General features: G+C 44.1%; 1 protein-coding gene across 7 annotated transcripts in view; it reads right to left on the reverse strand.

The window, feature by feature from the left end:
- The window catches only part of CHERP (calcium homeostasis endoplasmic reticulum protein), a 138,802-nt gene that overhangs the window by 44,364 nt on the left and 66,863 nt on the right, over positions 1-27,575 (reverse strand). For 2 of the 7 annotated variants that reach the window (XM_086946927.1, XM_086946925.1), the window contains exons 8-15: positions 25,894-26,383; positions 21,037-21,185; positions 20,418-20,522; positions 14,874-15,270; positions 12,966-13,198; positions 4,501-4,634; positions 3,628-3,714; positions 3,134-3,283 (exon numbers count right to left, since the gene is read on the reverse strand). In XM_086946927.1, the coding sequence (XP_086803053.1) occupies positions 3,134-3,283; positions 3,628-3,714; positions 4,501-4,634; positions 12,966-13,198; positions 14,874-15,270; positions 20,418-20,522; positions 21,037-21,185; positions 25,894-26,383 (1,745 nt within the window). Of the gene's footprint in view, positions 1-3,133; positions 3,284-3,627; positions 3,715-4,500; positions 4,635-12,965; positions 13,199-14,873; positions 15,304-20,417; positions 20,523-21,036; positions 21,186-25,893; positions 26,384-27,575 lie in introns of all 7 variants that reach the window. The other 5 variants (XM_086946926.1, XM_086946924.1, XM_086946930.1 and 2 more) reach the window with 3 other exon arrangements.

Genomic DNA, 27,575 nt, shown 5'->3' on the forward strand with positions numbered 1-27,575 from the left:
GGATGGATCAAAGGGTGGATGGATCAAAGGGTGGATGGATCAAAGGGTGGATGGATCAAAGGGTGGATGGATCAAAGGGTGGATGGATCAAAGGGTGGATGGATCAAAGGGTGGATGGATCAAAGGGTGGATGGATCAAAGGGTGGATGGATCAAAGGGTGGATGGATGAAAGGGTGGATGGATGAAAGGGTGGATGGATGAAAGGGTGGATGGATGAAAGGGTGGATGGATGAAAGGGTGGATGGATGAAAGGGTGGATGGATGAAAGGGTGGATGGATGAAAGGGTAGATGGATGGAAGGATGAAAGGGTGGATGGATGTATGGATGGGAGGGTGAAAGGTTGGATGGATGAAGGATGGATGTATGTATGGAAGAGGATGAAAGGGTGGATGGATGAAGGATGGATGTATGGATAGGAGGATGAAAGGGTGGATGGGAGGATGAAAGGGTGGATGGATGTATGGATGGATAAAAGGCTGCATGGATGAATGATGCATGGATGGATGTGTTAAAAGGTGGGGGATGAATGATGGGTGGATGAATGAAAGGGTGGGTAGATGTATGGATGAAAGGGTGGATGGATGTGTGGATGGGAGGATGAAAGGGTGGATGGATGGATGGATGGATAAAATGTTGCATGGATGAATGATGGATGTGTGAAAAGGTGGGTGGATGGAAGGAAGGGTGGATGGGTAAAGGATGGGTGAATGGATGGGTGAATGGATGGATGATGGATGTATGGATGTATGGATGTGTGAAAATGTGGGTGGATGAATGATGAGTGGATGTATTGATGAATGATGGATGTATGGATGGAAGGATGAAAGGATAGATTGATGAAGGATAGATGTATGGATGGAAGAATGAAAGGGTGGACAGATGAAGGATGGATGAAAGGGTGGATGGATGAAAGGGTGGATGGATGAATGATGGATGGATGGATGTGTGAAAAGGTGGGGGGATGAATGATGGGTAGATGGATGGATGAAAGGGTGGGTGGATGGATGGATGAAAGGGTGGATAGGTGAAGGATGTATGTATGGATGGGAGGATGAAAGGGTGGATGGATGATGGATGGATGTATGTATGGATGGGAGGATGAAAGGGTGGATGGATGTATGGATGGATAAAAGGCTGCATGGATGAATGATGGATGTGTTAAAGGTGGGGGATGAATGATGGGTGAATGGATGAAAGGGTGGGGGAATGTATGGGAGGATGAAAGGGTGGATGGATGAAGGATGGATGGGAGGATGAAAGGGTGGCTGGATGATGGATGGATGGGAGGATGAAAGGGTGGATGGATGTATGAATGGATAAAAGGTTGCATGGATGAATGATGGATGTGTGAAAAGGTGGGTGGAAGGAAGGGTGGATGGGTAAAGGATGGGTGAATGGATGATGGATGTATGGATGGATGTGTGAAAAGGTGGGTGGATGAATGATGAGTGGATGGATGAATGATGGATGTATGGATGCAAGAATGAAAGGGTGGACAGATGAAGGATGGATGGATGAAAGGGTGGATGGATGAATGATGGATGGATGTGTGAAAAGGAGGGGGGATGAATGATGGGTAGATGGATGGATGAAAGGGTGGGTGGATGGATGAAAGGGTGGATAGGTGAAGGATGGATGTATGGATGGGAGGATGAAAGGGTGGGTGGATGAAGGATGGAAAGATGAAAGGGTGGATGGATGTATGAATGGATAAAAGGTTGCAGGGATGAATGATGGATGGATGTGTGAAAAGGTGGGTGGATGAATGATGGGTGGATGGAAGGAAGGGTGGATGGGTAAAGGATGGATGTATGGATGGAAGGATGAAAGGGTGGACAGATGAAGGATGGATGGATGAAAGGGTGGATGGATGAATGATGGATGGATGTGTGAAAAGGAGGGGGGATGAATGATGGGTAGATGGATGGATGAAAGGGTGGGTGGATGGATGAAAGGGTGGATAGGTGAAGGATGGATGTATGGATGGGAGGATGAAAGGGTGGGTGGATGAAGGATGGAAAGATGAAAGGGTGGATGGATGTATGAATGGATAAAAGGTTGCAGGGATGAATGATGGATGGATGTGTGAAAAGGTGGGTGGATGAATGATGGGTGGATGGAAGGAAGGGTGGATGGGTAAAGGATGGATGTATGGATGGAAGGATGAAAGGGTGGATGGATGTGTGAAAGTGTGGGTGGATGAATGATGGAGGGATGTGATGAGGTCTAACAGGCGCATTTATGGTTGTCAAAAGTTGATGATGAGGAGTACCAGTTTGTAGAAACTTTTGTCGGAAGGGGGTCCTGACGCCTAAAAAGGTTTTACAAGGGGGTCTCGGCATCAAAAAGTTTGAAGACCTCTGCTTTACAGGATCCATTACACTAGAGCCACGCTACATAAGATGGGTAAGATTGAACGCCACCTATGTTTTCGAAAATGCGGGGCCATAGGCAAATTTTTCCACATGATATGTAGATGCCCATAAATAGTGACATACTGGGAATCAGTGATGTTCACTATCACAAGAGTGAGCGGGAACCCTGTACCACTGGATCCCAAGCGTTCCCTGCTGAATATATGGAATCAACAGACCTTAATTTAGCGGCCCAAACATGGGAGACACTGGGTAGGATGCTAATCAAAAGAAATATAGCCAGACACTGGGGGACACGCAACACTGTGGCAGAATGGTGAAATGATCTTGATAGGGCCATGATGGCAGAAAGAACTGTCTACCTACATAGAGGATGCCCCAAAAAATGGGAACGGCTATGGGGACAATGGAACACTTTCAGGGGTGGGATATGCACGGTACCTACAATTGACTCCTCAGTGGAAGACCGTTAACGAGGAAAAAGGTGGCAGAAAAATGTGATCAATAACGTTGTAAATTGTGATGAAAATCAATAATGATGGTTGTAATGCTGAAAAACGCTATAATCAAATATGTATAAGACCTTATTGTTTGACAAAAACTCAACTGTAAGATATGTACCAGTGGATAATAATAAAAACAGTTTATAAAAAAATTACATCGGAAAACACACCAGCGCACATCCATCCATTCACTGCACGGAGCCCATACACAACATCGCTCACTACAACATGGAAGAAAACGTGCCGCTCATACCTGGACCTAGACCTGGAATAGGACCTTGAACGGGAACGGGACCGGGACCTTGATCTGGAGTACGAGCCGGACGACTTGGAAGATCCTGAACTGGATCGTGAAGAAGTGCGGCCTCTGCTCTTCGACCGGCTACGGGATCTGGATGGTGCTCTTAGACAAGAAAACACCCAGATAAGGCACAATATTACAATATTACAACAAGAAGCACAGCGCAGACAAGGAAGGTTACACAAAACCTCCAGACATTATTCACACTCAGGGGTAGATCGAGGAGCCATTTAGAAACTCAGTCCCTCTGTCTTGTGGCTTACTTCCTGTTATTATGGAGTGGCAAATGTTGGCGATTTATTCAAGGAAGAAAAAGTTCAGTGCATTAGACGAAAACTTACAATACAGGATGATGATGAAACTTTGGCAACATTGCAACCTAAATAAGTTGACTGTCTTAACTTGCGAGTTAGGCTGTAGTAAAAGGAATAGTACTTAAATTGTACCTGTTTCTCTTCACCTGCCCCCTCCGACGTCTTGCTCTCATCTTCGCTCTGAAGAATTCGTAAAGCCCATTCTGCTCCCACCCTTCACTGCAAGAAGAAAAATTCTAAAAATGGTTGCTCTTAATAAAAAGATATGAACAAAATATTTATATATTCTCCTGGAGGCGTTCATGACGAAAATATTTTCTCTGATATTATAGAAGGTTTAACATTTCAGGTAGTTCACTGAACTTGCTGCCATGTAACCAAACAGCTGTGCAACATATATTATATGGACATGTCAAACAGGATCATCAAAACATACCTGCTATCTTTAAAATGCCTGAAGCAGTTCAGTCTGGTTTACTAAACTGAGCAGCAGGACAACTCTTTAGTACAATACAAAGCAGTGCTCCCAAAATTACAACACTGTGACGTTGCCACAAATTGCACAATCTGTATTAAAATTACAACGCTGTGACGTTGCCACAAAGTGCACAATCTGTATTAACTTAATGAAAGATAATATAGTGCTAGACATCACAGTTGTGTCGCTGGGATGAAGAGGTGCTTTATTTGAGAAGGAAACCGGTTTAGTTCACTGGTGGGTAATGTTGAAGTCACACCAGCGTTTCCATAAGTCGAGCTAATGCAGCAGCTAAAGAGCATCACAACTAGGTGGAGCCAAATTACAACAAAGGGCAGAAAAAGTAGTCTTTGATTAGTGCATGGGGATATAGGGCTTACAGCACCAAAAATCGTTGCACAGTTCGAGCGTGCATGGTACGGCACCAAGGCATGAAACGTGAGGGCAGAAGCCAGCAGGTATCTTAAAACTAGTAAACAATAGAGTACATGCTGTACACCGGAGCGCACAAGAAAACGTATAACTACCTATTCCTAGGACGATCGTGAGATGGTGGGCTATAAAAGGCTTCTACTGCAGCCAACAACCTCTCGCTGGGCGGCATCGGGGGAGGGAGGCGGATATCTTTGGGGTCCAAATATTTATAGTCGTGGTCCTCAAGCTGTGGAGAAGGAAACAAAAGATGACAAAACAGAAGCTGGAGCTGGGTCCAAGAAGAGTTCAGGTTTCACGTTCACAATATAAGCCAGAAATAGCTTTTTTTTTTTAAATGTATATAATTTCTCATTATTGATGCAAGGGTCTTTAAAAACATGCAATTAAATTATTTCAGTATTTGATCAAAGTTGATGGAAAATCAGAATTAAGAGATTGTACGAATACTGTATTTCCCCAAATACAATGTTTACATTTGAAAGAATGGTGGATATTGACATTATGTTGAGCAGAGATGACTGCGTACATGGTCAGCAGTTATTTGACTTTTACTACATAAATATCTTATTTTGTCATGAAGTCTTTGCTCTCTTCTTCTTCTTCTTCATCATTCCTAATTTGTCTATTTTTCCATTAATTTTATTTAGCAGTTACCGAACTGGACATGTAGGATGAGAGATATTGTTGCTCATGCTTTCTAGTAAATATTTCGAGAGGTCTATTGCTGCGACCAGACAGTGTTAAAGTTCTCAAAACCAAAATCAAAACTCTCAAACGATGCAAGAATAGGTTCATAATAAGATATAACTGTTTAGAATTGTGCAGGCGCAATCATTTCCCTTCAGCCAGTGTGCTAGTTTTCAAACCAACATATGTAACTAAGCAAGCAAAGACAGGGCAGTGACTGAGAGCAGGTAATGCCCACAACATTTGACCATTGTTAAAGGAATTAAAGTTTTACAAAAAAACTTAAGAGCTCAAGTCAAGTCAAGTCATAAAATTTGTATAGCGCACTACATACCCAGAGGGTTTCAAGGCGCTTAGGAAGGGGAGGAGGATTATTTGTCAAATATCCATGTTTTAAGCTGCTTTCTGAACGCAAGGTGGTTCTGGGTGAGGCGAAGGTAAGCGGGGAGTGAGTTCCATGTTTTAGCAGCCAGGTATGAAAAGGATCTGCCTCCCATGGTGGTCTTGTTGATGCGAGGTACAGTGGCGAAGGCTTGGCTGGAAGAGCGCAGTTGGCGGGAGGGGGTGTAGAAGGACAGTCGAGAGTTGAGGCAATCTGGTCCGGTGTCGTAGAGTGATTTGTGTGCATGTGTAAGCAATCGGAAAGTGATCCTCTTATTGACGGGTAGCCAGTGGAGGTCTTTAAGGTGGCCAGAGATGTGTTCGTTGCGTGGGATGTCTAATATGAGCCTGGCTGAGGCGTTTTGGATTCGTTGGAGTTTCTTCTGGAGTTTAGCGGTGGTACCTGCGTAGAGGGGGTTTCCGTAGTCCAGTCGGCTCGTGACCAGAGCGTGGGTGACTGTTTTCCTTGTTTCGGAGGGAATCCAGCGAAAAGTTTTTCTGAGCATGCGAAGAATGTTAAAGCAGGAAGAGGATACGGCGCTGACTTGTCTGTTCATTGAGAGTGAAGAATCCAGGATGACGCCAAGGTTCCGTGCGTGGTCTGTCGGGGTGGGTGCTTTTCCGAGGGCTTCCGGCCACCAGGAGTCGTCCCAAGCAGAGGGGGATGTACCTAAGATGAGGACTTCTGTTTTGTCTGAGTTCAGTTTCAGACGGCTCTGTTTCATCCATTCGGCGACTTCTTTCATTCCTTCGTGTAGGTTAGTTTTGGCGGTGTTGGGGTCCTTGGTGAGAGAAAGGATCAGTTGAGTGTCGTCCGCATAAGAGATGATGTTGAGGTTGTGTTGGCGGGCGATGGCCGCGAGGGGGCTCATGTATACGTTGAAGAGGGTGGGACTGAGTGAGGATCCTTGAGGTACGCCGCAGATGACTTCAGAGGCCTCGGATTTGAATGGAGGAAGGCGGACTCTCTGGGTTCTTCCGGTGAGGAACGAGGTGATCCATTCAAGTGCTTTTCCTTGGATTCCGATGTTATTGAGGCGTTGTAAGAGGGTGCTGTGGCAGACTGTGTCGAATGCTGCAGAGAGGTCGAGGAGGATGAGGGCGACTGTGTCTCCATTGTCCAGTAGAGTTCGAATGTCGTCTGTTGCTGCGATGAGGGCGGTCTCGGTGCTCTGTTTTGCTCGGAAGCCAGATTGTGAGGTGTCGAGGGATTTGTTGGCTTCGAGGAAGGCGGCGAGCTGGTTGTTGACGGCTTTCTCGATGACTTTGGCCGGGAATGGGAGAAGTGAGATGGGGCGGTAGTTTTTGAGTTCGGTGGGGTCTGCTGTTGGTTTTTTCAGAAGGGCGGTGAGTTCAGCGTGTTTCCAGTCTTCTGGGAAGGTAGCGGAGTTGAAGGAGCAGTTGATGACGTCTCGGAGGTGCGGTGCTATGACGGAGTCTGCTTTGTTGAAGATGTGGTGAGGGCATGGGTCTGTGGGGGATCCAGAATGGATGGAATTCATCAGGCGGATGGTTTCCTCAGTGGAGATTGGGTTCCAGGCGTTGAGGGTGTTTACGGGGGGAGGATGGTCAGCAGATGGTAGGGTGGGTTGTTTTCCGGGTTGGTTGTCAAAGCTATTGTGGATGTCTGCAATCTTGTTGTGGAAAAAAGAGGCTAGGGAGTCGCAGAGGGTTTGAGAGGGGGTGATGTCGTTGGAGTTGGCCGAGGGGTTGGAAAATTCCTTGACGATGTTGAAAAGTTCCTTGCTGTTGTGGGCGTTGTTGTCAAGTCGATCTTTGAATGCTGTTTTCTTGGCTTTTCGGATCAGTTGGTGGTGAGTGCGGGTGGCGCTTTTGAAGGCGTCCTTGGAGCTGGTGGTTGGGTCTTTTTTCCAGGCTCTTTCAAGGGAGCGGCATAGTTTCTTGGATTTCGTAAGATCATCGTTGAACCATGAGGCCTTCTTGCTGCCAGGTTTGCTTTGACGTTTTTTCAGTGGTGCTAAGGTGTTGGCGGTGTTGGATAACCATAGGGTGAGGTTGGAGGCGGCTTCGTTGGCATTGGAAGAGAGGGCTGGGGAGATTCGAAGGAGCGATGCGGAGATTTGGTCCGTGGTGATTTTGTTCCAGTTTCTTTGCAGGGTAGGTTGGGAGTGGGCGATGGGTTTCGGCTTGTTGTAGGTGAAGTGAACGCAGCTGTGGTCGGTCCATAGGAGATCCGTAGTGTGGCTGAAGGAGACATGATTGCTGGAAGAGAAGATGGGGTCGAGTGTGTGACCTGCGATGTGGGTGGGGGAAGTGACTAGTTGTTTAAGTCCGAGGTTGGCGAGGTTGTCCACGAGGGTGGCGGTGTTGTGGTCGTTGATCTTTTCAAGGTGAAAGTTGAGGTCTCCCAGAAGGATGTAGTCTTTGGAGGGGAGCGCGTGTGGAGAGATGAAGTCCGTGATGTCTTCACTGAATTTTGCGCGGGGTCCTGGTGGTCTGTAGAGGAGGGTGCCTCTGAGTGTGGTTTTGGGGTCGACGTGGATCTGGAAGTGAAGGTGTTCGGAGTTGGCGAGGTTGGTGTCAGAGCTGGTTGAGATGCGGATAGATTTCTTATGGACGATAGCGATTCCTCCTCCTGTGTGGCTGGTACGGTCTTTGCGAGTGATCTTATAGTCTTCAGGGATGGCAATGGTGATGTCTGGTGCGGAGGAAGCATTCATCCATGTTTCCGTAAGGAAGGCGACGTCTGGAGAAACGGTGTCTAGTAGGTTCCATAGGTCAATGGCGTGTCTGTGGACTGAGCGGGTGTTGAGAAGGAAGCATTGTAGGTTGCTGGGGTCGGGAATCTGTGGTGTGGTCGTAGCGGAGATGTTGTCGGTGCCGCTGAATTTGCAGGAGTAGCAGGAGAAAGGTCCATGGGTGTATCCAGGTGCGGCTTGGACGCAATTGGGGGCGCGACCGGGGTTAAGGGCTAGGAGGGTGGCGGCATCGTAGGTAATGCGGGAGGGCTGGGCAGCGCGAGGGGCAGGGGGTCTGGCGCTGGGCGCGGTCCAGGCGCGGACGGGCGTAGACGGGCTTACCTTTGGCGCACCTTCGGCGCGGATTGGGCGCGGTCGCTGCGCGTAAACGCTGCGCGCGGGAACTGCTGTCATATATGGATAGTGGAGGGGGAGGGGCGAGGGCGTCTCAGCTGGGAGGCGGGGCTCACATTTGTTAAGGGACAAAAAATATCGCTCTACTGGACAACTTAAAAAAATAAATTTCTCAATCTGCTGGCACGGCAACCTCAAGAGCATAAACAGGTGACAGAGTGAACAATAGAGGTCATGATAAAAAGTACAAGGCACAGAAACATTGGAATTCACGTCTGTTTAGTACTTTTGTCAGAAACCTGCATAGGTGAAAAAGTTTTAACATTTGAGGACCTAGGCTACCACAACTAGTTTTGCCAAACAAAGGTACAAAAAACGTTCCCCCCTTCTCTAAGACAATCTGATTTAATGGATTGCCTCAATCAGAAGACACTGAAGGAGAGAAGCAGCAGAAACATCAGAACTCTGTGCTCCCCCCCTTGGAGGAGGAGTACAATTTATCTCCTGTTTGGGCATTCTAAAACTGAACAAATTGGCTGCAATTTCATAAACAAAGATATAGCTTAAAGTATTTCAGCAAGATATGTTAAATACCACATTATTAAAGCTGAAATATTCGTGTTACAATCTTGTAAAGCAGTGGGAAGTAGCGTTAAAATACAAGCCACATGACAGATGACCCCTTAATATGGATATCACTGGATCATAATGTACACAAGCACATCAAATGTCTTGAACCGAAGAAAGCTTAGAACTACTGTAACGGGGCCGGGTCGGGTTGCCGAGAGGACTGGTGGATGCCTGATTGTGCCCCTTCTACTCTGCAGACTGCAACTCCGAGGGACGACTGGGACGTGGATCAAACCGAAGAAACGTCCACAGCCCCCTTTAAGTGGGCGTATGATGACTTCCACGAGGACCCGCCTACCACTGACGTCGACAATCCTGGATGGGTGAAAACAGGGGAAGCCCTGTACGCGGCGTGTGACGTCATCGGCGAGCCGAGGGACAGAGGACGCGAGGAACACCGAACGGAGGAAGAAGACGAAGGAGAAAACGGAAGGCGAGAAGAAGAGGGAAAGCCAGGAGGCCAACGACCCTGTGTTCCGCCGTGCCACGCTCCCGAGGGAGGAGTGTGGCTTAGCCAGGTACGGCAGCGTTGGGCGGCTTGGGTGGGGAGAAGAGTGCCCCGTGTGAATAGTGTACAAAGCTCCCTGTGTGTATCTGACCTCTGTGTTTCCCGTTCCCTCCCTTTTTCTTTTCCCGCTACCCTATACCCGTACCGCACCTACCCCTCAATCCCTCACTCTTCCCTCCAGTACGTTCACCAACTCACTAGCGTGTGTGTAAAATACACCGGTGTCCCTCACAACCACGGGAAACTCTTGGGTGCAAACGCTTGTCGGATAACTCGACTAACGGCCTCCCTCTGTCCATCTTCTTTCTTCCATGTGGCTGCACCGGGGGAAGTAACGCCTGAGACCGTGCCTTGCCTGGAGTATCCACAACGCTGCTTCTAAAGAAGAAACCCCTCGTCCTGCATCTCCACCTGAACCCTGGGGACTTTCCATACCTGTTGCCCTGCGTGCCCCGAAGACCACCACCACGGATAAAATAGAGTTTGCGAGGGAGAGACTAACGTTCCGTACAAGACGCACCTTAAAAATAAAACCGAGTTTAAAAAGATATACTGGTCAAGTGTCTGTTGAGCCACCTGTTGTCACCACCGAGAGCGTCCCAAGCCCCCTCCCCCGGCTACAACTACTAAACCGATTTTTCGATTATCTAGGCATTTACTAGGGACTGCTAAAGATATTTTAAGCAAACCAGAAGATCTGAAAAAAGATAATGTTCCAGAACTAAAGAAAAATTAGCCCAATGCAAGGGTTGGATGACTGTGCCAAATCACTGAGAAGATAAACTGAGGAAAATTTTTAACTATTAACTTTGAAAGAAGTGATCTGTAACAAATCCTACGAGTATTATTATCCTACCAGCCACTAGGCAGAGATATTGCAGTGTAAAACCTGAAAAATTAAGACCTGTGTTCCAACTTCTGGTTACAGCACTGAGTCCAAAACATGAGCTATTGTGAGCGTAATCACCTTCACCCACTGCACGATTCAAGACATGAAAAATATATTTTTTAAACGCATAGTGTAACATCCGGATATAGGTCTCTAATCCCATTTTCTATCACATCCCAATTGCTATTATATATTCTTGCAAGCAATCATAAAAAGAACTGCTACCCAAATTATTATGGCTTCCATTTGGTGAGCTTCCTACTGGACAATAAAAAAACGAGGAATAATGTGGACATTTCTCTCCACCGGGTGCTTTGGACTTTCACAATGGTCCAACACCTTGATCCGATGATGTTTGTAACACTAGAACAAGGGTATAGGGTGAGACACTTAACTGCACTCAATCTAATGAATCTTGGTCTCGTTATATCTGGGGGTGCCAAGAACCTGAAGCCATATACCCCTAGGCCTCCAGAATCAGTGCGAAGTCACTGTACACAATTCAAAAAATAGTTCGGCACACCATATAATGTACAATGAGTAATATCAAAGAGGTAAAAAAAAATATATATATATCAGAAAGCCATTATGTATTCTTTTCTTTCTTTATTTTCAATCTTCACAAAGTAGCCAACGCGTTTCGTCCGAAGGACTTCTTCAGGGCGAATGGATAAGATGTTGTTTAATATTCTGGACTTTATTAGTGGGAACAAATTTCTCCAGCTACTGTGTTGGCACCAGTCTCCAGATGCTGGGATGGCAACTATCCTTTTGTTATATGGTAGATTGATCGAATTTTTGAGAGATGAATGTATTCCAGCGAAAAAGAATGTCAAATACACATCCGCACAGGTGATGTAAGTGTTCACCTTCGCCAGATTTGTCTTTCGTGTGGTCCCCTCGGGTGTCGTCTCGGAAAGTAGTTCGATCCGATGATGTATCACCACCATAAGAACATGGAGCTGGAGTAACTTATATTGGGTATGTTTGCTGATCTCATTCTCTCTGCAGGATCCCTGAGGTCATCATGGAAAATATTTGTTTGCATGTTAAACTTCGATATTACCTAGTCTTGAATTTAGAGCTCTCCATCTCGCTCTTCCACACACCCACCTTTGGAGCTGGACCCTACTAGAGGACCTGTGCACACTGGATGCCATTTTTAAAGACGTGCTCTGTATCAGTATTAGATCTTTATTTGCCTGGTCATAAAATCACTGTTTAGATCAGGGGGCGGGGGTCATTCTGAACTATTATTATCCAAAGTTATGCAATACTATTATTCTCAATTTTCTATGAAAATATTTAAAGTCAATATTACTGTTCACTCATTGCTGGCATCCTTTACATTTCTGTCTGTATGGTGGTTGGGCAATTCTATATAATTTTCTGACTAGCCCACCGTCTGTGCGAGTCTTTATGCACTATCAGACATTTTCAATTCGTATATTCAACAATTTAATAGTCTGTGGTGTAAATTTTGCTAGGCAAGCGCTCATCAACTAATCTAACTAATCTGTATGTATACATGTTGTCTCACAGTACTGTCTAGATTTACTCTCTGTTCTTCACTACTATTCTCACTTTGTGCACTTTATATGTTTGTGTGCACTGTTCTATCTTCACTTAGAGAGAGTGACCAATGATGAGAAGTGGGTATACCGGGCATTGCTAAACCGGCAACCCCCTCGGGTGTTACGACCGTGAGGCACTCTCTCTATTCTCTACACTTTTCTGTTCCCAGTAAGTGTTGGCCTGTGTTTTTACATTGTTTTGACTTGATGTTTATTAATTGAGACATCCTGACCTGAGAAGTAGTGTTATTATACACACCCAGGGTATAGAAACAGACAGTGTGATCGTTTACACTTGTTTTGGTCCAGAAGCTGGATGTTTTGTTGTTTGAGGTAGGGCTACATTTTGATTAGTTGTGATTGAGTGGGGGGCAGCCTTATCCATTAACTTCCCCCTACACCCCTTGAGATTAATAAGCGCTCATCTAACACCTGGATGGCTCCGGACTAAGACAACACAGCGCGTAAGACCCATCAACTGCACAGGAGTCAGATGGGTTTTAAGGCTGATGCAATACCACTGGGACCTTAGATTTCAAATAATAAAGACTGGCCTTAGCGGAGTCACTAATGGGACTACAAAAGTCCAGTTAGTAAAGAATAAAGGTGTGATAAGAGGGACTGGCCAGGGTTAGGTAACACATTTGTAAGTAAATAAAAAATTAAACATTTTAAGAACTATGGTGCTTTCGATAGAAAATATCTTTTGAGAAGTGGCTTTCTACATTTAAATTTTGACAACTTTTCACACGTTCCGAACTAAGTGGCATCAAGCTCCTCAAGAATGACTTTAAAAAATGCTAAAAGAAAATGAAAGGCATTTGCTGCATTCTACCTTTACAAGTGGGGCCATGAGTCCTGCAGGCAGGTCAAAGTACGGCACGTTTGGGACCAGGCTGGGGTCATCATGGTTCACATGAGGCGGCCCTGGTCGTCGTGCATGAGGGGGCTGCCCGTTGAAGCCATGAGGTGCAGGCGGAAATTCAGGATGCTGGGGACCACCCCAAGGAGGGTGCTCCACAGGGTGCGGCATCCTGTGTCCTTGATGATGGTGAGGTAGTCCAAGATCTGTAACACAAGGGTGATAGAAAGGCATTATACCTGGTTGCCTATGAGGAGTTGAGAAAGCGGACACAAAAGAGCACCATCAATGGACCAACAAGGTTATGATGTTCCTTTAAATTTCAAATGCTGAAACAAATGTTGCTTATAAGGTTGGGACAGCAATTTAGGATGTAGTACATTTGTTTTACAAGCTTTTGTGGAATTGGAGACATTGCTTATGTAGAGGCCCTACAGATTATGACACTGCTGATAGATCTTATTGCTGTTCTTGTTTGAGGTTATCCTCGCACATGGATGATGGGTTAATGGCTGGAACCTATGCATGCACGGAGCTTCAGTACTCATAGAAGAGCCTGTGCTGGCTACTTTAGGTGTAGATTGACCCCACACTGGTTGTGAAAAAAAAGCATGAATGTGAAAGGAGCTCTTGTTACTTGGCTTTTGGGGTAGTCTGTGACGATACTGCACTGTGTGAATGAGATGTGGTGGGTGCCCATCTGAGTGGAGTGTGTGACGTTAATGCCCTGTGTGCGAGTACTGTGTAGGTGTCTATCTCTGTGTGTGACAACCTCAGAAGGGGACGTTTTTCTTGTGCACACGCTAGTGTTGTTGCAAGGTTTTGCATCAAATGAAGATTGTGGGAAGTTTATGAGCCATAGGTTTTTATGATCTGGTGTGCTTTGTTTGTTCTGGACAGGTAAAGTACTTAGTGTTTTGTTTTGCTGTTCTTCACAGAAGTAGGTGTGTGTATCTTATCCCCATTCGCCTCTGTGTAGTTAAAAGTCACTCTGATTATGCAAGAGTTCTGTCTGGAAAATGTGTTACCTGGGGCTCTTGCAGAACTGGCATAGGGTGGCAACTTTAACTCCTTTTCTGTACCCTGGCACTAAGGAAGGGAAAACCTATATGTAAATAAATGGAGTCTGTTTCTTTAAGGTGTACATGAGAGAATACTTAACTTGGCATCTTCAAAGAAAAGTTCTGATAGCTCACTTGTGCAAAGGAATGAATGCAGTGACTCCAAGGGATGTTGCAAATCATAATCTATGTCTTGGGTGGTGTAGAGGTCTCATTCTGAATTAGGATTGAATTGTGTCAAACAATTCCTCTCTCATTGCGGCCTTCACATTAAGCATGAAACATCGGCTAAACAGATTTTGGAATATAAACGGTCGGCTCAAATACCTCTTTAAAGTGTAACACCAAAGTGCCCTAACAAACAGCATGTTGCTGGTCATCAGAAGCACTCCGATTTTTCTGGAATGCGTCACAAACCCAGATGTTTTGGCATTGAGGGTTCCACTCTAGTACAAGAGAAATGTTTTGTCCTAGGTCTTGACTGTTGGTTGTACAACAGCTGAAATGCAGTGTGAGAGGCAGAGTGGTGGAGGGAGAGGTTCCCACCGGCCTTTAGCTATGGCATCTATGTAGCAATGTTAATTGTTTTAAGAAGGTTTACCCCTGCCTGGGCCCATTTGTCTAGTGGTCTTGGAGAAGCCCAGCAGATGTCAGAGGTATTTATTTTGGGTGATGAGGGGTGGGGCTGTAGCATTTATGTATGAAGTTAAATCTTATTCTGTGTAGCAGACTCAGTTGTTCTTCACCGTACCTTCGATCTGACCATGGAACTCCTACTGCTCAAGAGAAAACATTCAGGACCGAGGACATCTCCACCTACCTGCTGGGAATTCTCCCTGAGGATAGTCAAAGCGATGGGGAAAGGGCGGCCTCTCAAAGGGGTGGCGAGGCTGGAATTCATCCTGCAGGAAGCGAGGAGGAAAGCGATTGAAATTGTGAGGATGAGGCGGCTGGTTAAACTGTGGATGCTGCTGGTGTGGGGGAAATGGCCCTCGGAAGTGAGGGGGCCTCTGCATGCGGAACTGCGGCTCCCTCTGGCCGCCGCCCCACGGAGGCTGCTCGTGTTGGCTGTTCCACGGAGTGTCGAACTGGTTGTTCCAATTTGGCTCAGGTTGGTTGCTCCATGGCGCCTCACGCTGGTTGTTCCAGTTAGCCTCCCTCTCTTCGTTCCACATGCCTTCATGACTGTTGTTCCAAGGGGGGCCATGGGGTGGTCCCTGGTGATGAGGATAAGGAGGCGGGTCACAAAGCTACAAAATAAAGAACCAATAAAAGCAGTCTACGGTTAACCGAGCAGCATGCTGCCAAGCATGAAGGATACTTACAAAACCTATACTCTGCTCTCTCGGCATTCAAGTAGTTTACCATTAATCACAACTCTTTATAAACTATAAAGATGATCCAGTGAAGATATTTCTATTGATGAATTGTTTTCAGGCAGAAGCATACCAAATTACGTCAAATTAAACACAAGTGGTACAGGTTAGTAACTTTTCCTTCATCTTCAAGAGATTGTCACTAATATTCATAAACACTGAGCCTTTATCAAAAACCAAACATTTGATTTCCATGTGTCTGAGCTATCATACCTGGACAGACTACTCTTCGTTTATGCTTTTAAAGAATATTAAGTTAAAGGTGAACTAAGAGGACGGGTAAACGACTTATTTTTCTCCCCTAGTCTTTAGATTTAAACATGGGGCGGTGGCCCGGCAGAGAACTCTTGAAGATTCCAAGTAATAAATGCCCAAACCAGCCAACTGAGTAGCTTCAAGACATACATCGTGGCTTTCAATACCAAATACTGGTGTTGAGGACAAGAAAACCAAATTTGGTTGGTCTCTCCATTGAACCACTAACCGATCTTTCAATTGAGTCAGATAGATCGTCTTCATTTCTTCATTTTCCAAAGTGCTGGAAAAATGCCAAGTGGAGAGAAGTGGAAATCAAATGGTTTGTTTCTGCAGGCCAAGTTTACCACAGTCATTGGCAACAAGAGCGTTTCCACACTGCTCTGTCAATATGCAACATATCTGGTTTAAAGGTACAGCAAGTTCAACTTCTGTCTAACGTCTACCACATCAAATGGATATGTTGACTAGAACAACAACTACCATTACAAACTCTGGTGATTAAGTGCAGAGACTGGAAAAACAGAAACGCTTAACAAATATTACCAAAAATACTGATCTTTCTAGTGAAAATGTTGAATAATAAAATGTTCCCCACTAAGCCCCCGACAGCCCTCAAACCAAAACCCAATCAGTAAAACATACTTAAAATTTAAGATGATAATCTTAAATTGTGGCAGTGAAAACAGATAAAAATTGGTTTGATGACAACAATGCTTCATGGCTAAACAGAGAATCTCATTGAATGAAGCAACTCATCTCAAAGGAAGGGCGTTCACTCACTTGGTACTCTTAGACAAACAACCTAAAAAGTATAGCACACCGACTAAAAACACCCAAGCACCAGATCTGGTTCAACACTGTAAATTGGTCCTAAAGTTTGCAGCACTTCTGAAACTCATCAGTAATTTAGGATATTCATTGAAGTCGTTAGTATTTGAATAATAGTTGCTGCTGATAGTGTCAGACTGTAGCACAAAGTTAGGCCAACACCAAAACTTGCCCGAATGGTTGTCCAGTCAAGTATGGTGCACTCCAGGCATGGATGCCAGGAGCCTTGTCCAATTCGGTACAAGCAGGAGAGCACATTTAGTTGCCTTGACTGATTACATGAATCTTGCATTCACCAACTTCAAATCCATAAATCTATAAATTAAGGATGCCCTGTGGTGTGTTTCTTGAATAATGAAGTTCATTCATAAATGTACACTCATGCTTGATTGGTTAAGCAGCCATACACATCAGTACACATAGGAAAAAATTTGTGTTGTACAAAAGTGCACATCTAGAGCAGTTTATACTTATAAAGAATCCTGATCCTTTTTCAACTCTCCGATTGTCAATGCACAGTCAATGGAATGCCAGTTTTGAACGACACTCTTGATAAAACACTCAAAGGAAGAACTGTGTCTTTTTCCATTTTATTAAAAAGAAAATGCAGACATGAATATGTTTTTGGTCTGCAAAAAAAAAATTAATACAACTGGAAGCCTAGCTGATTAGTTGTGAGGAAATATAGGATAAAATAGGTTAATGCAAGTGTGTAAATAAAAGTTTGTATTCCACTTTAAAGATGCAGTATATACCGTTTAGGTTTTACCAGTACTGTGTGCCCAGCATCTGCAGCGGCTGTTTTTAACAGACTAAGGGTTTAGGCCGGTTACGCTTCCTCCGGCTGATCCAGGGACATATTTGGGAGGTTTATCTAGTGATTTTGTACTACACAAGCCATAGGCACGAATCTTAAATAAATAAAATGTGATGATGGGACTAACAGTGGTCTTGTCTGCCGTACCATGCTACGGATGACCTAGTGAATTCTAAGCTTGTGTCAAAACACAGGGAGAGATGTCCCACTTCTGACAGTGTAACACTGGATTATCTACTGATATAAATCCTAGTTAAAAGAGGCCAATAACAAACAGAAAACGGGAACTACTACTGAAGATAACCATATATCATTATCTTTTCTGGATCAATTATGCAACCGAGTACCAATTATTAACTGTTTACACTTCAGATGAAGACCTTATACCACTCTCAAACGGCGTTCTCAATGAGTCCCATGACAGAGATAAGACACTGGGCACGAGCAGAGTTCGTTCAAAATTTTATTCACCAGATTTGGAAGGGAACCCGATAAATAGCCCACTCAACTACCTTCAGAAATACACTGCAAATTGTACAATGACTAGGCTACTCACAGTTGCCTGAATTGACTCTCAATTCAAATTTACACAAGGGTGAAAATATAGCTACTGTTATTTGTAGTATCTTGAATATTTAAAAAAAATATTTTTTGACAGTACAAAACACATCGAGGTTATCAAGTACAGATTAAAATAATGTACAAGTACAGAGTCAGAATAGCTGCTTGAAAACATGATTCACAAAAGAAAGTGGTCTTCCAGTACTCTGATGGAGCTACAAAACATAATAAAAAGGTGAAAATCAACTCGTCTTTGCTATCCCACGCCAGCTGTCTAGTTTTTGTAATCTGAATATTGTCTCCACCATGTAAATTTGAAGAGTAGAGTTCTGAAAATCTTGAGGTTTTCACAGTTAAAATTTCCATTCGGGAGGCCCACTTTTCAGTGTTAATTTTCTCCCTTTTAAGTACTCAACTCAGGCTTCGTGAAAGGAAACATCTCAAAGGGTCCACTAAGTGGACGTGTATCTTAAAACAAAAACTCCAAGCATCCATCTTGCCTCTCAAAAACACAATACAATAAAATATTGTTATATTCAGATGCTTCTCTGCGATCGCATTCACATTGCAGGTATTTGGAAGATAGTCTGCAATCACTGATGTTTCACATAAAGCCATGGAAAGGTTGTGGCTAAAAAGAGGCTTCTGCAAAGCAATTCTCCTTCCAAGTTACATCTGTTCATTTCAAGAGAGGTAAGCAAAGGGAAGAGATACAGTCAATGCCTGCACTGTGCCCATGGAAAGAAGGGAAACAAGAAACCCGGTATACAAGCTTCTTCTTTCAGCAGCAAATGGTTCAAATCTGAAACCAAAAGCTTGGCCAAGGGATCTTTACAGTGTGTACTGTCTTTAAGCAAAGGCAGATGGCACAATGCTGCCAACCAAAAAGAAATTCAATGTTAGACTCTGAACCATAGGTGGCTGCAGATAAAGAACTGATCCACCAGAGAAGTTAGTAATCCTCCCAACTACTCTGGAGTGGACACAAGCTAACTGGTCATCGAACCCAAACGCTAGCCTAATCTGAGCAGACGGTACAAGAATTTGGATCGTCTTGGTAAATCATGATCCAGGATAAGCAAGGGCAGACCTGTTCCAGGGTCACCCAGGGCCAATAATGCTTAATTAGGAAGTCCATGGCCAGTATTGAATCTCGTAATACTCCATGTTTGAGCATATTATGCTTTCAGGATTATAATTATAATATCCTATTAATGGCAAGAGAATCTTCAAAACCTCACTCAAACCGTAACTTTATACATTAGATGAGCTCTGGAATGGATAATCCAATTTTGTTATTGTGCTGTGGTGCTTTCACTTCAGCACTCTAGAGGTCACAGGCCTTCAATGCAACTATTCACGCCATAAATAGCTGCTGAGACAATCTATGCTCAATTTGAAATTATAGTTATCATGAAGTTGAGTTCACAGTTTAATTTTGAATAAGTTGAGTAACTAACAACTGAGGAAAAGAGCTTCTTAACATTGGACTCATAATTTTTCACCTAGTTGCGCTGCTTTTCAACCCATCTTCTCCGAGATGGACCAGTCTGTGCATGGATATCAACTTTAAGTGAGGCAGTCCCACCTATTATGGCTCAGATCATAGTTAAAAACATTTTTAAATCCAGAACAAATGGCAAGAGGGCGTCAATGCACAAAAAAGCAGACTAGCTAAAAGTTTAAGTCGCACAACGAGATATTTACTCACTGTAAAAACTCCAGAAGAAAAGTTGTATCCAGAGCAGTGATGAAGATCTTTCTTGACGATGACATTAAACTTTTCAGAGCTAATTGATGCTATAAAATGATCATCAATTGGAAGCCACCATGTTGAGGTCCTTTTAGCTAAGACAGTTTTCCCTGCCAGTGTGTGAAGGTGTGTTCAAATGGTTTCTTTCAGGAGCTCTACACTGCCTACTGTGATCCAAAGATTCCTTGTAGGAATTTACATTTAAATTGTCAATATAATGTCCATTTCTGGCAAACGGTAAAGTGGTAAAGATGTATATGGCAGTTCGGATGGGGTCTGAATAAAATTTATCGTTAACTTGACCGTGTTAACTGTATCTTGGAAAATTATATAAAGTTCAGTAAAAAAACTAGGACTTTAAGAAAACTCAAGAACAAAAAATAAAGAAAATGGGAAAGGACTGTCTGATCTGCCAATGAGGCTGAAAGCTGCAATGGGAAATACGTGCTTCTAACCCCAAATTGAGTTTGGGGATGACAGGAAAGAAATGAGACTCCTTCAAAGAACAATACTCTTCCATTAAAAGATGGGTAACAAAAATAACTAGTATTAAACAAGAACATTTAAATTGTGTGATTATTCTAAATGAACCGAATTTAAAAGAAAAAGGATGTCGCAATTATGATGAGGTCGAGAAGGATGAAACCAGATGTTCTGCCGATGGTAATAAGACAGAAGGTGCCATAATTCTAGTAAGAGGGTATTTTATTTTCCACCAATGTTATTTAGGAGTACTATCTTTCCGCAAGAAATGCACTTGTGGTCTCTTACCTCCGACTCTGCTTCTAGTCCATCATGGAGTCGCTCCAGGGGAGGCTCTGGGGGACTTAGAGACCTCCCATAGGTCCACATTTGTTCAGATCCAGCATGACTTTTCTATTGGAGAATAGGGAAGAAATCTGGACTGTGATGAAAAGGCTGTGAAATGTTGGTGCCAAGACTGACCCCGCACCCGCCATGCTGCTTAATCCCAGGTCACTACTGCCAGCAGATCAGGGGGACTAAATCAGAATGCATGGGTAGTGGCCAGAAAAAACTTAAGCCGGAATGTCCTGGAATGGACGAAGTGCTGTCATTTAGATACGACAGAAAATGTGTAGAGCCCCTTAGGGGCATGATACACATGAAGGCACAGATGTTATTAGTCTTAAAAAATGTTAACTAGGAAGGATTTGCTTATTTCAGCAATTCTGCAGTCCCTTACATTTACACTAGGGACGCACAGTTATCTTGCCAAGAGAGACTTCTATTTTTAAATCATGCTAAGACTTTGCACACGGAGAAATCCAGGCCTGCTAGATAACTTAAAGAGCAAAAAGAAGACTGGGTTAGTGCATAGTGGAAGAACTTGGTAAAGTCAGACTTCATAAGGCAGTAACCTGATACTTACCTGCTGCGGAGCCCACTGTGGAATGGGCTGAGGTTCAAACCAGGGAGCCTTATTGGATCCCATGTGGTCAAGGAGGTCAGGATTGTGCATTTCATCAACTTCCGCATCATACTCATCAGGACTTGGGACTGACCGCTGCAGCTCATCATCTAAACAGTCATCCCACAAACAACAGATTAAGATGGTTAGGTGCACAAATAAAATCAACAGCTGAGTTATATGCAAAACAAGCAGAGAAATATTCCATTGTGTCACTGCAAGGCAAATTTCAACAAAGACCAAAACAGAATTCTTCATCAAAAACAAGTTAGGTACTTACCTGCAAGCAAACGTTTGGTAACTTGAAACGGTTTTAGACTTGCATACTATACAACATTCCTCCCACCTAGCTCTAGTAATTTGGTACAGAAAACGTATTAATAATAAATCTTATTTTTTCGTGTTGACTTAAAAACAATCTATATATTTAACTTTAAACTGGTTTCCCTCCCACCGCCCTATTACACAATACTTTTTTTAAATCCTCTCTCCCACCAATCTGCTGTGTAATGGCTTAAGTTTTTACTTTCTAGGGAGTGCCGTTGGACAGAAAGCTGCAAACAAATTCCGACATGCTTGCCACAGAGGCAGATTTCCCCCCCAGATATACAAACACTCTGAGGATGGCTCCCCAAAAGAGATGTTAGAGACATTCCTGGATAAACAAAGGAAGGGCACTCCTCTGATCCTCTCATTCCCAGCTACGCCCACATACTAGTTTTCATGGGACTTAATTACACTTACGGACACATAGGATAGACTCTACGGAGAGGTCAATTCCCCATAGACAAGGCTGCACTGTGGCTGTAGTTAACAATCCTAGTGGGGGGCTTAAACCCTCGTGGATCCACAGCCTATGTGGAACCGGTCTCGACAGGAGATAATCTTGGTGTTACAGGGCTGGAGGTTCGGGGTTGGGTGCCAGTTATAAGCAAGTGCATTCAGAGCTTTGCCATCCAAAGGCGTTGTCTAAATTGAGCAGTATTGTGAACCATGCTCCTATTCTACTAGGAGTCAGTTATATTGTTTTAGTAGTTCCTTTTCGCTTGCTTCTGAGCTGCCAGAGTGCCTCCCTGAGATTTGCCAGGAGTGTCGGTGCCTTTTGGAGCATCCACGTTTGAAAGCTTAATGGCATGCGTCTGGAGGTTGAAGGCAAGGTCCCAAGTAAGTAGATATGCTGAGATTCTATACGTTTTGTGGCTACTAAGCAGATTTGTGGCCAAATGAATAGGCCTGTTTGGGTAAATCGCAACTGACACTGCAGAGGAGCTACTAAGCGGCCCTAGCCCGGCAGCCAAGGACAAGCAAAAGACTTGAGAAGAGAAGGAGTTACCACTGCATTCACAAGTGGAGAATGGGGAGTCTGCATTGTCACAGGCCAGTCCCCATGCCTCAGGATTGTATGTACCAATCTTCTTTGTTGGTCTTTGAGGCAGTTGCTCTTTATACCCAGCGAGGAAGACCCATCCTAGCACCTAGAAATGGTTACCAAAGTGCTAGCTACTATGGTTTAGTAGTTTAAGTGTAGCAGGACTATTACACCATAGTCCTCTCTCCCCGGGCACAAGTTGCTGCTGAAACTTCAGCAAACCATGTTCAAACTTTTCTGTTCAAATAATTTCAACTTTAATTCCAAATCTAGTTTTATTGCGTTTTTCCAAATAGATTCCTCATGTTTTTTTCACATGTTAATGTAGAAACAATTTTGCCAAACTTTAACTTCTCCAATGCATTTCGGTGCCCCATGCACCTTCATCAGGGAAATCTGAAATCGTACAAATATTGCATCTTATATACTGTACTTTTCATATCAATACATCGTACTAGTAATTGCATGTTAATGAAATTTCGTATCTAGTCCTATTAGGTGTTCACCTCAGCCTTTTTACATTCGTTAAAATACAATGTCGGTTTGTACCATAACCACATTAAATAGTTGCTGCAATCAATGGTTCAAAAGTAAATGCAAACGGACTGTTTAAACAAAGGTGGTTACGCTCTGTGTGTCCCTATATTGTTGATATTCAGGGTAATGCTGGTACTTAGTCATTTCAATGCCCCTAAATTGCTTGCATCTCAACTTCTCTCATATCAACCCCCTCGCGGTTTACGTCCCCTCGCGGTTTAGATATTATTTAAATGCAATTACGGGCGTCCACCGTTCCAAACATTTACCGGACCCGCCGGTCCTTAACTTATGTGCAATCGCTATCGCCCATGCCGAAGACACAGGACTGTTAGTTACGGAAGCCTGGATTGGCCTAGTTTTTACGTGCTATCGTAATCTGCGCATGCGCATTACCAAGCGTGTCTGTTGGGCTTTTTTGATTACTTTGTTGCAACTTTATGGATACTGAGACTACGTTTAATAATGCTACGATGTTTACCAAATAATCTAAATGATCTAGCGCATGTGTACATACCAGCGTCATGGAAAACGCTGTACTAGCGTTTATACGGATGTTAATAAGGATAGTCAAAAAATGTCATTAAGTGCAAAGTATAACATTCAGTTACAGATGATACTCAGTTCAGAGGTAGCAAAGAAATTCAGTCCGATCGTTTAATCCATGTGGTTTCAAACTCTGCAAATGATAAATCCAGTAGTTTTCACGCTTGAGTAAGTTTTTTTTGTTGATAGGGCCTTCTTTATGGGTCACAATCTCAAGTATACATGCACGCAACTGACTTATGTGATGATGCTTCTCTTTAAAATGGGTTGCCACAGTAGATTAAGGATTCCAACCTTATGTTGCTTTTATGTTCTGTTAGTCGCGTTTTCTAGGTAATGCGCATGTGCAGATTACGATAGCACGTAAAAACTAGGCCAATCCAGGCTTCCGTAACTAACAGTCCCGTGTCTTCGGCATGGGCGATAGCGATTGCACATAAGGTAAGGACCGGCGGGTCCGGTAAATGTTTGGAACGGTGGATGCCCGTAATTGCATTTAAATAATATCTAAACCACGAGGGGACGTAAAATGCGAGGGGGTTGATATGAGAGAAGTTGAGATGCAAGCAATTTAGCGGCATTGAAATGACTAAGTATCAGCATTACCCTGAATATCAACTATATAGGGACACACAGAGCGTAACCACCTTTGTTTAAACAGTCCGTTTGCATTTACTTTTGAACCATTGATTGCAGCAACTATTTAATGTGGTTATGGTACAAACCGACATTGTATTTTAACGAATGTAAAAAGGCTGAGGTGAACACCTAATAGGACCAGATACGAACTTTCATTAACAAGCAATTACTAGTACGATGTATTGATATGAAAAGTACAGTATATAAGATGCATTATTTGTATGATTTCAGATTTCCCTGATGAAGGTGCATGGGGCACCGAAATGCATTGGAGAAGTTAAAGTTTGGCAAAATTGTTTCTACATTAACATGTGAAAAAAACATGAGGAATCTATTTGGAAAAACGCAATAAAACTAGATTTGGAATTAAAGTTGAAATTATTTGAACAGAAAAGTTTGAACATGGTTTGCTAAAGTTTCAGCATCAACTTGTGCCCGGGGAAAGAGGACTATGGTGTAATAGTCCTGCTACACTTGTGATTGTCGGACACTCCCTTGGAGGAGGGAGATACCCAGGAGCACGGATAAATTGCAATTAAACACAGGCTGTGCACTTTCCATTACCTACAGTTTAGTAGTTTAAGTGGTCATCATCTTGTACTACAACTACACCGTTGCTCCGAACTGCTATCAAGATAAAATCCATGACATTTGAACAGCGTCCATGGTGGGAGCCGGCTCACTATTTTGCTGTCTGTTCCCAATTTAGAGAGCCAGTGGGACTCAGTACTCCAGTCAGGTGGACTGTAATCCCTAGTTGTCACTAATGAGAAGCCTCCTGGATGCAGCACGGAAGTGCCACCAGAGTAGGAATCCTGCTTGTGTGGTGGACTTTGGGATAGCCATTGTAATGAGGCTGTAGGTTGGACTCTTGATTTTAGGGTTCCTTCTTTCTAATCAGGAGTACCCTTTTGTGGCAGAATGGCCTACATGAAAGGTACAAATATCCCTGCCTTTGCCAGTTATTCCAAACTTTACAAAGACAATCCGAAGCATCACCTATAGGAAAACACTGAGAAGAGGGCTCAGTGTCTACTTTGTTTCTACCAGCTAGACAGAGGGATTTCAAAAATATATTTGTAGTTTGTTCTCTGGCCCAGAAGATGCTTGGCACCCCTGTTTTTCTTTCGTTATCATAAAAGTCAGTGCTCTTTTACCTGCTGCCAATATTACATCAAACTTCTCTAAAAGTGACGCACTGGCTAGAGATTCAAGATAACCATTATCAACTGTGTTACACTATATTCTGGGTATCGGGGAGCATGCGTTTATTTCTAATCCTTGCTACCCTGAGAATCGAAAGGTAATAGGGAGCACTTGTAAATTTCAAGTGGAGTGTAGTCATACTGTGGCAATGGGACACAAGAGACGAATGACCTTACTCATCAGCAGGAAGGCCTGGTATCCTTCAGCTGTCTAATGATTGCAGGAAAAGACCTGCACTGGAGGAGAAAGTTAGGAGCCATCAGATGCTCATGTATTCAATCTTCGCTGATGACAGTAATCGTCTGGCTGCTATTAGAGTGGATGTAAACGTGCCATATTGGGAGACTGCGCTCAGTTGGTTACTCCAATCAGACCTTATTGGGTAAGCCACAGAAATGTCCTTGCGTTTTATTAAGGGGAAAGGTCTTCCCTAATATCTGCCAAAGTGAACCATGAAATCCCTAGAAGGACAAAAGGAGGAAAATACATAAAGAACTCTGAAAGAAGCCCCAAAGTTGTACCTGGTGGTGGTGCCTGAACCACAGGGGGAGGTATCGGAATGGTCGACGGCGGTGGGGATTCTCGCTCATGCATTGGTAATTGCTGCTGCATTTGGAGCTGCTGCTGCATCTGAAGCTGCTGCTGCTGTTGGAGCTGGAGCTGCTGCTGAAGCTGTTGCTGCTGCTGAAGCTGTTGCTGCTGCTGAAGCTGTTGCTGCTGCTGAAGCTGTTGCTGCTGCTGAAGCTGCTGCTGCTGCTGAAGCTGCTGCTGCTGCTGAAGCTGCTGCTGCTGCAACTGGGCCTGCTGTTGCTGCTCAAGCTGCTGCTGTTGCAGCAGCTGTTGCTGCTCTAGTTGCTGCTGCTGAAGCTGCTGTTGTTGCTGCTGTTGAAGCTGCTGCTGCTTCAAACTGTTCACATACTCTTCGTGTTGGGTTTTCAAACTTTCGATCTGCTGCTGGAAGGCCAGTTTGACTGGCTGGACTACTGCGTCGTGCTCAGCAACCAAAGCAGCCTACAAAGACAGCGTCAAATTATTAGTTAAGTAAGAACAAATAGCCAAAGAACTGTTAACGCGAAAGAAAGAATTTTGGTCCATGCCTTCGAGGTGGTAGGTATCTAGTCTGATAAACATTCCTGTCCTTCCCGAACCCAACTTAAATGCCAAGAATATAATTTCCACCAATCAACAAGACCACATGGCAACAGAAGAGGACCAACAGTTAGTCCCCAAAGTACACTATAGCCTGTTTAGACCACTCCAATTGTATGGATGCTGGTTCTAAAGTTGAAAGTGCAACATAGCTGTTGTATTCTTCAGTGGGACGAGTTCAATAGGATTCAGTGAAAGAACATTCAACAGATATCGCCTAAACACAACTGAACCCATCAAAGCAATCAAGGATGTGTCAATACAGATACAACATTTAAGTTTACCAACTTTCTGTGATGACTAGTCTACTGCATCTTACAGATTTGATACATTCCCTCAGTTGAGACATTTTCAAATTGCATACTGGGTATTAAACTCTGAGATTAGGCAACATTGCAAGGTAATGGACTCCTTTGGAAGAGTTGCTACAGAAAAACAAGCATTAGAAATGCAATAGGTCTCGCAGCATTAGAGTTAGTGCTTTTAGAATTGTTAATGGTTTTTTTTGTAAATCTTTAGCATGAGGTTGAGGGTGAGTGAGGGTGAGGGGTTGAGGGTGAGTGAGGGTGAGGGGTTGAGGGTGAGTGAGGGTGAGGGTGAGTGAGGGTGAGGGTGAGGCTGAGGGGTTGAGGGTGAGTGAGGGTGAGGGGTTGAGGGTGAGTGAGGGTGAGGGGTTGAGGGTGAGTGAGGGTGAGTGAGGGTGAGTGAGGGTGAGTGAGGGTGAGTGAGGGTGAGTGAGGGTGAGTGAGTGAGGGTGAGGGTGAGTGAGGGTGAGTGAGGGTGAGTGAGGGTGAGTGAGGGTGAGTGAGGGTGAGTGAGGGTGAGTGAGGGTGAGTGAGGGTGAGTGAGGGTGAGTGAGGGTGAGTGAGGGTGAGTGAGGGTGAGTGAGGGTGAGTGAGGGTGAGTGAGGGTGAGTGAGGGTGAGTGAGGGTGAGTGAGGGTGAGGGTGAGGCTGAGGGGTTGAGGGTGAGTGAGGGTGAGGGGTTGAGGGTGAGTGAGGGTGAGGGGTTGAGGGTGAGTGAGGGGTTGAGGGTGAGTGAGGGTGAGTGAGGGG

This window comes from Lissotriton vulgaris, chromosome 12, assembly GCF_964263255.1.
Source record: "Lissotriton vulgaris chromosome 12, aLisVul1.2, whole genome shotgun sequence".
NCBI classification, from domain to species: domain Eukaryota; kingdom Metazoa; phylum Chordata; class Amphibia; order Caudata; family Salamandridae; genus Lissotriton; species Lissotriton vulgaris.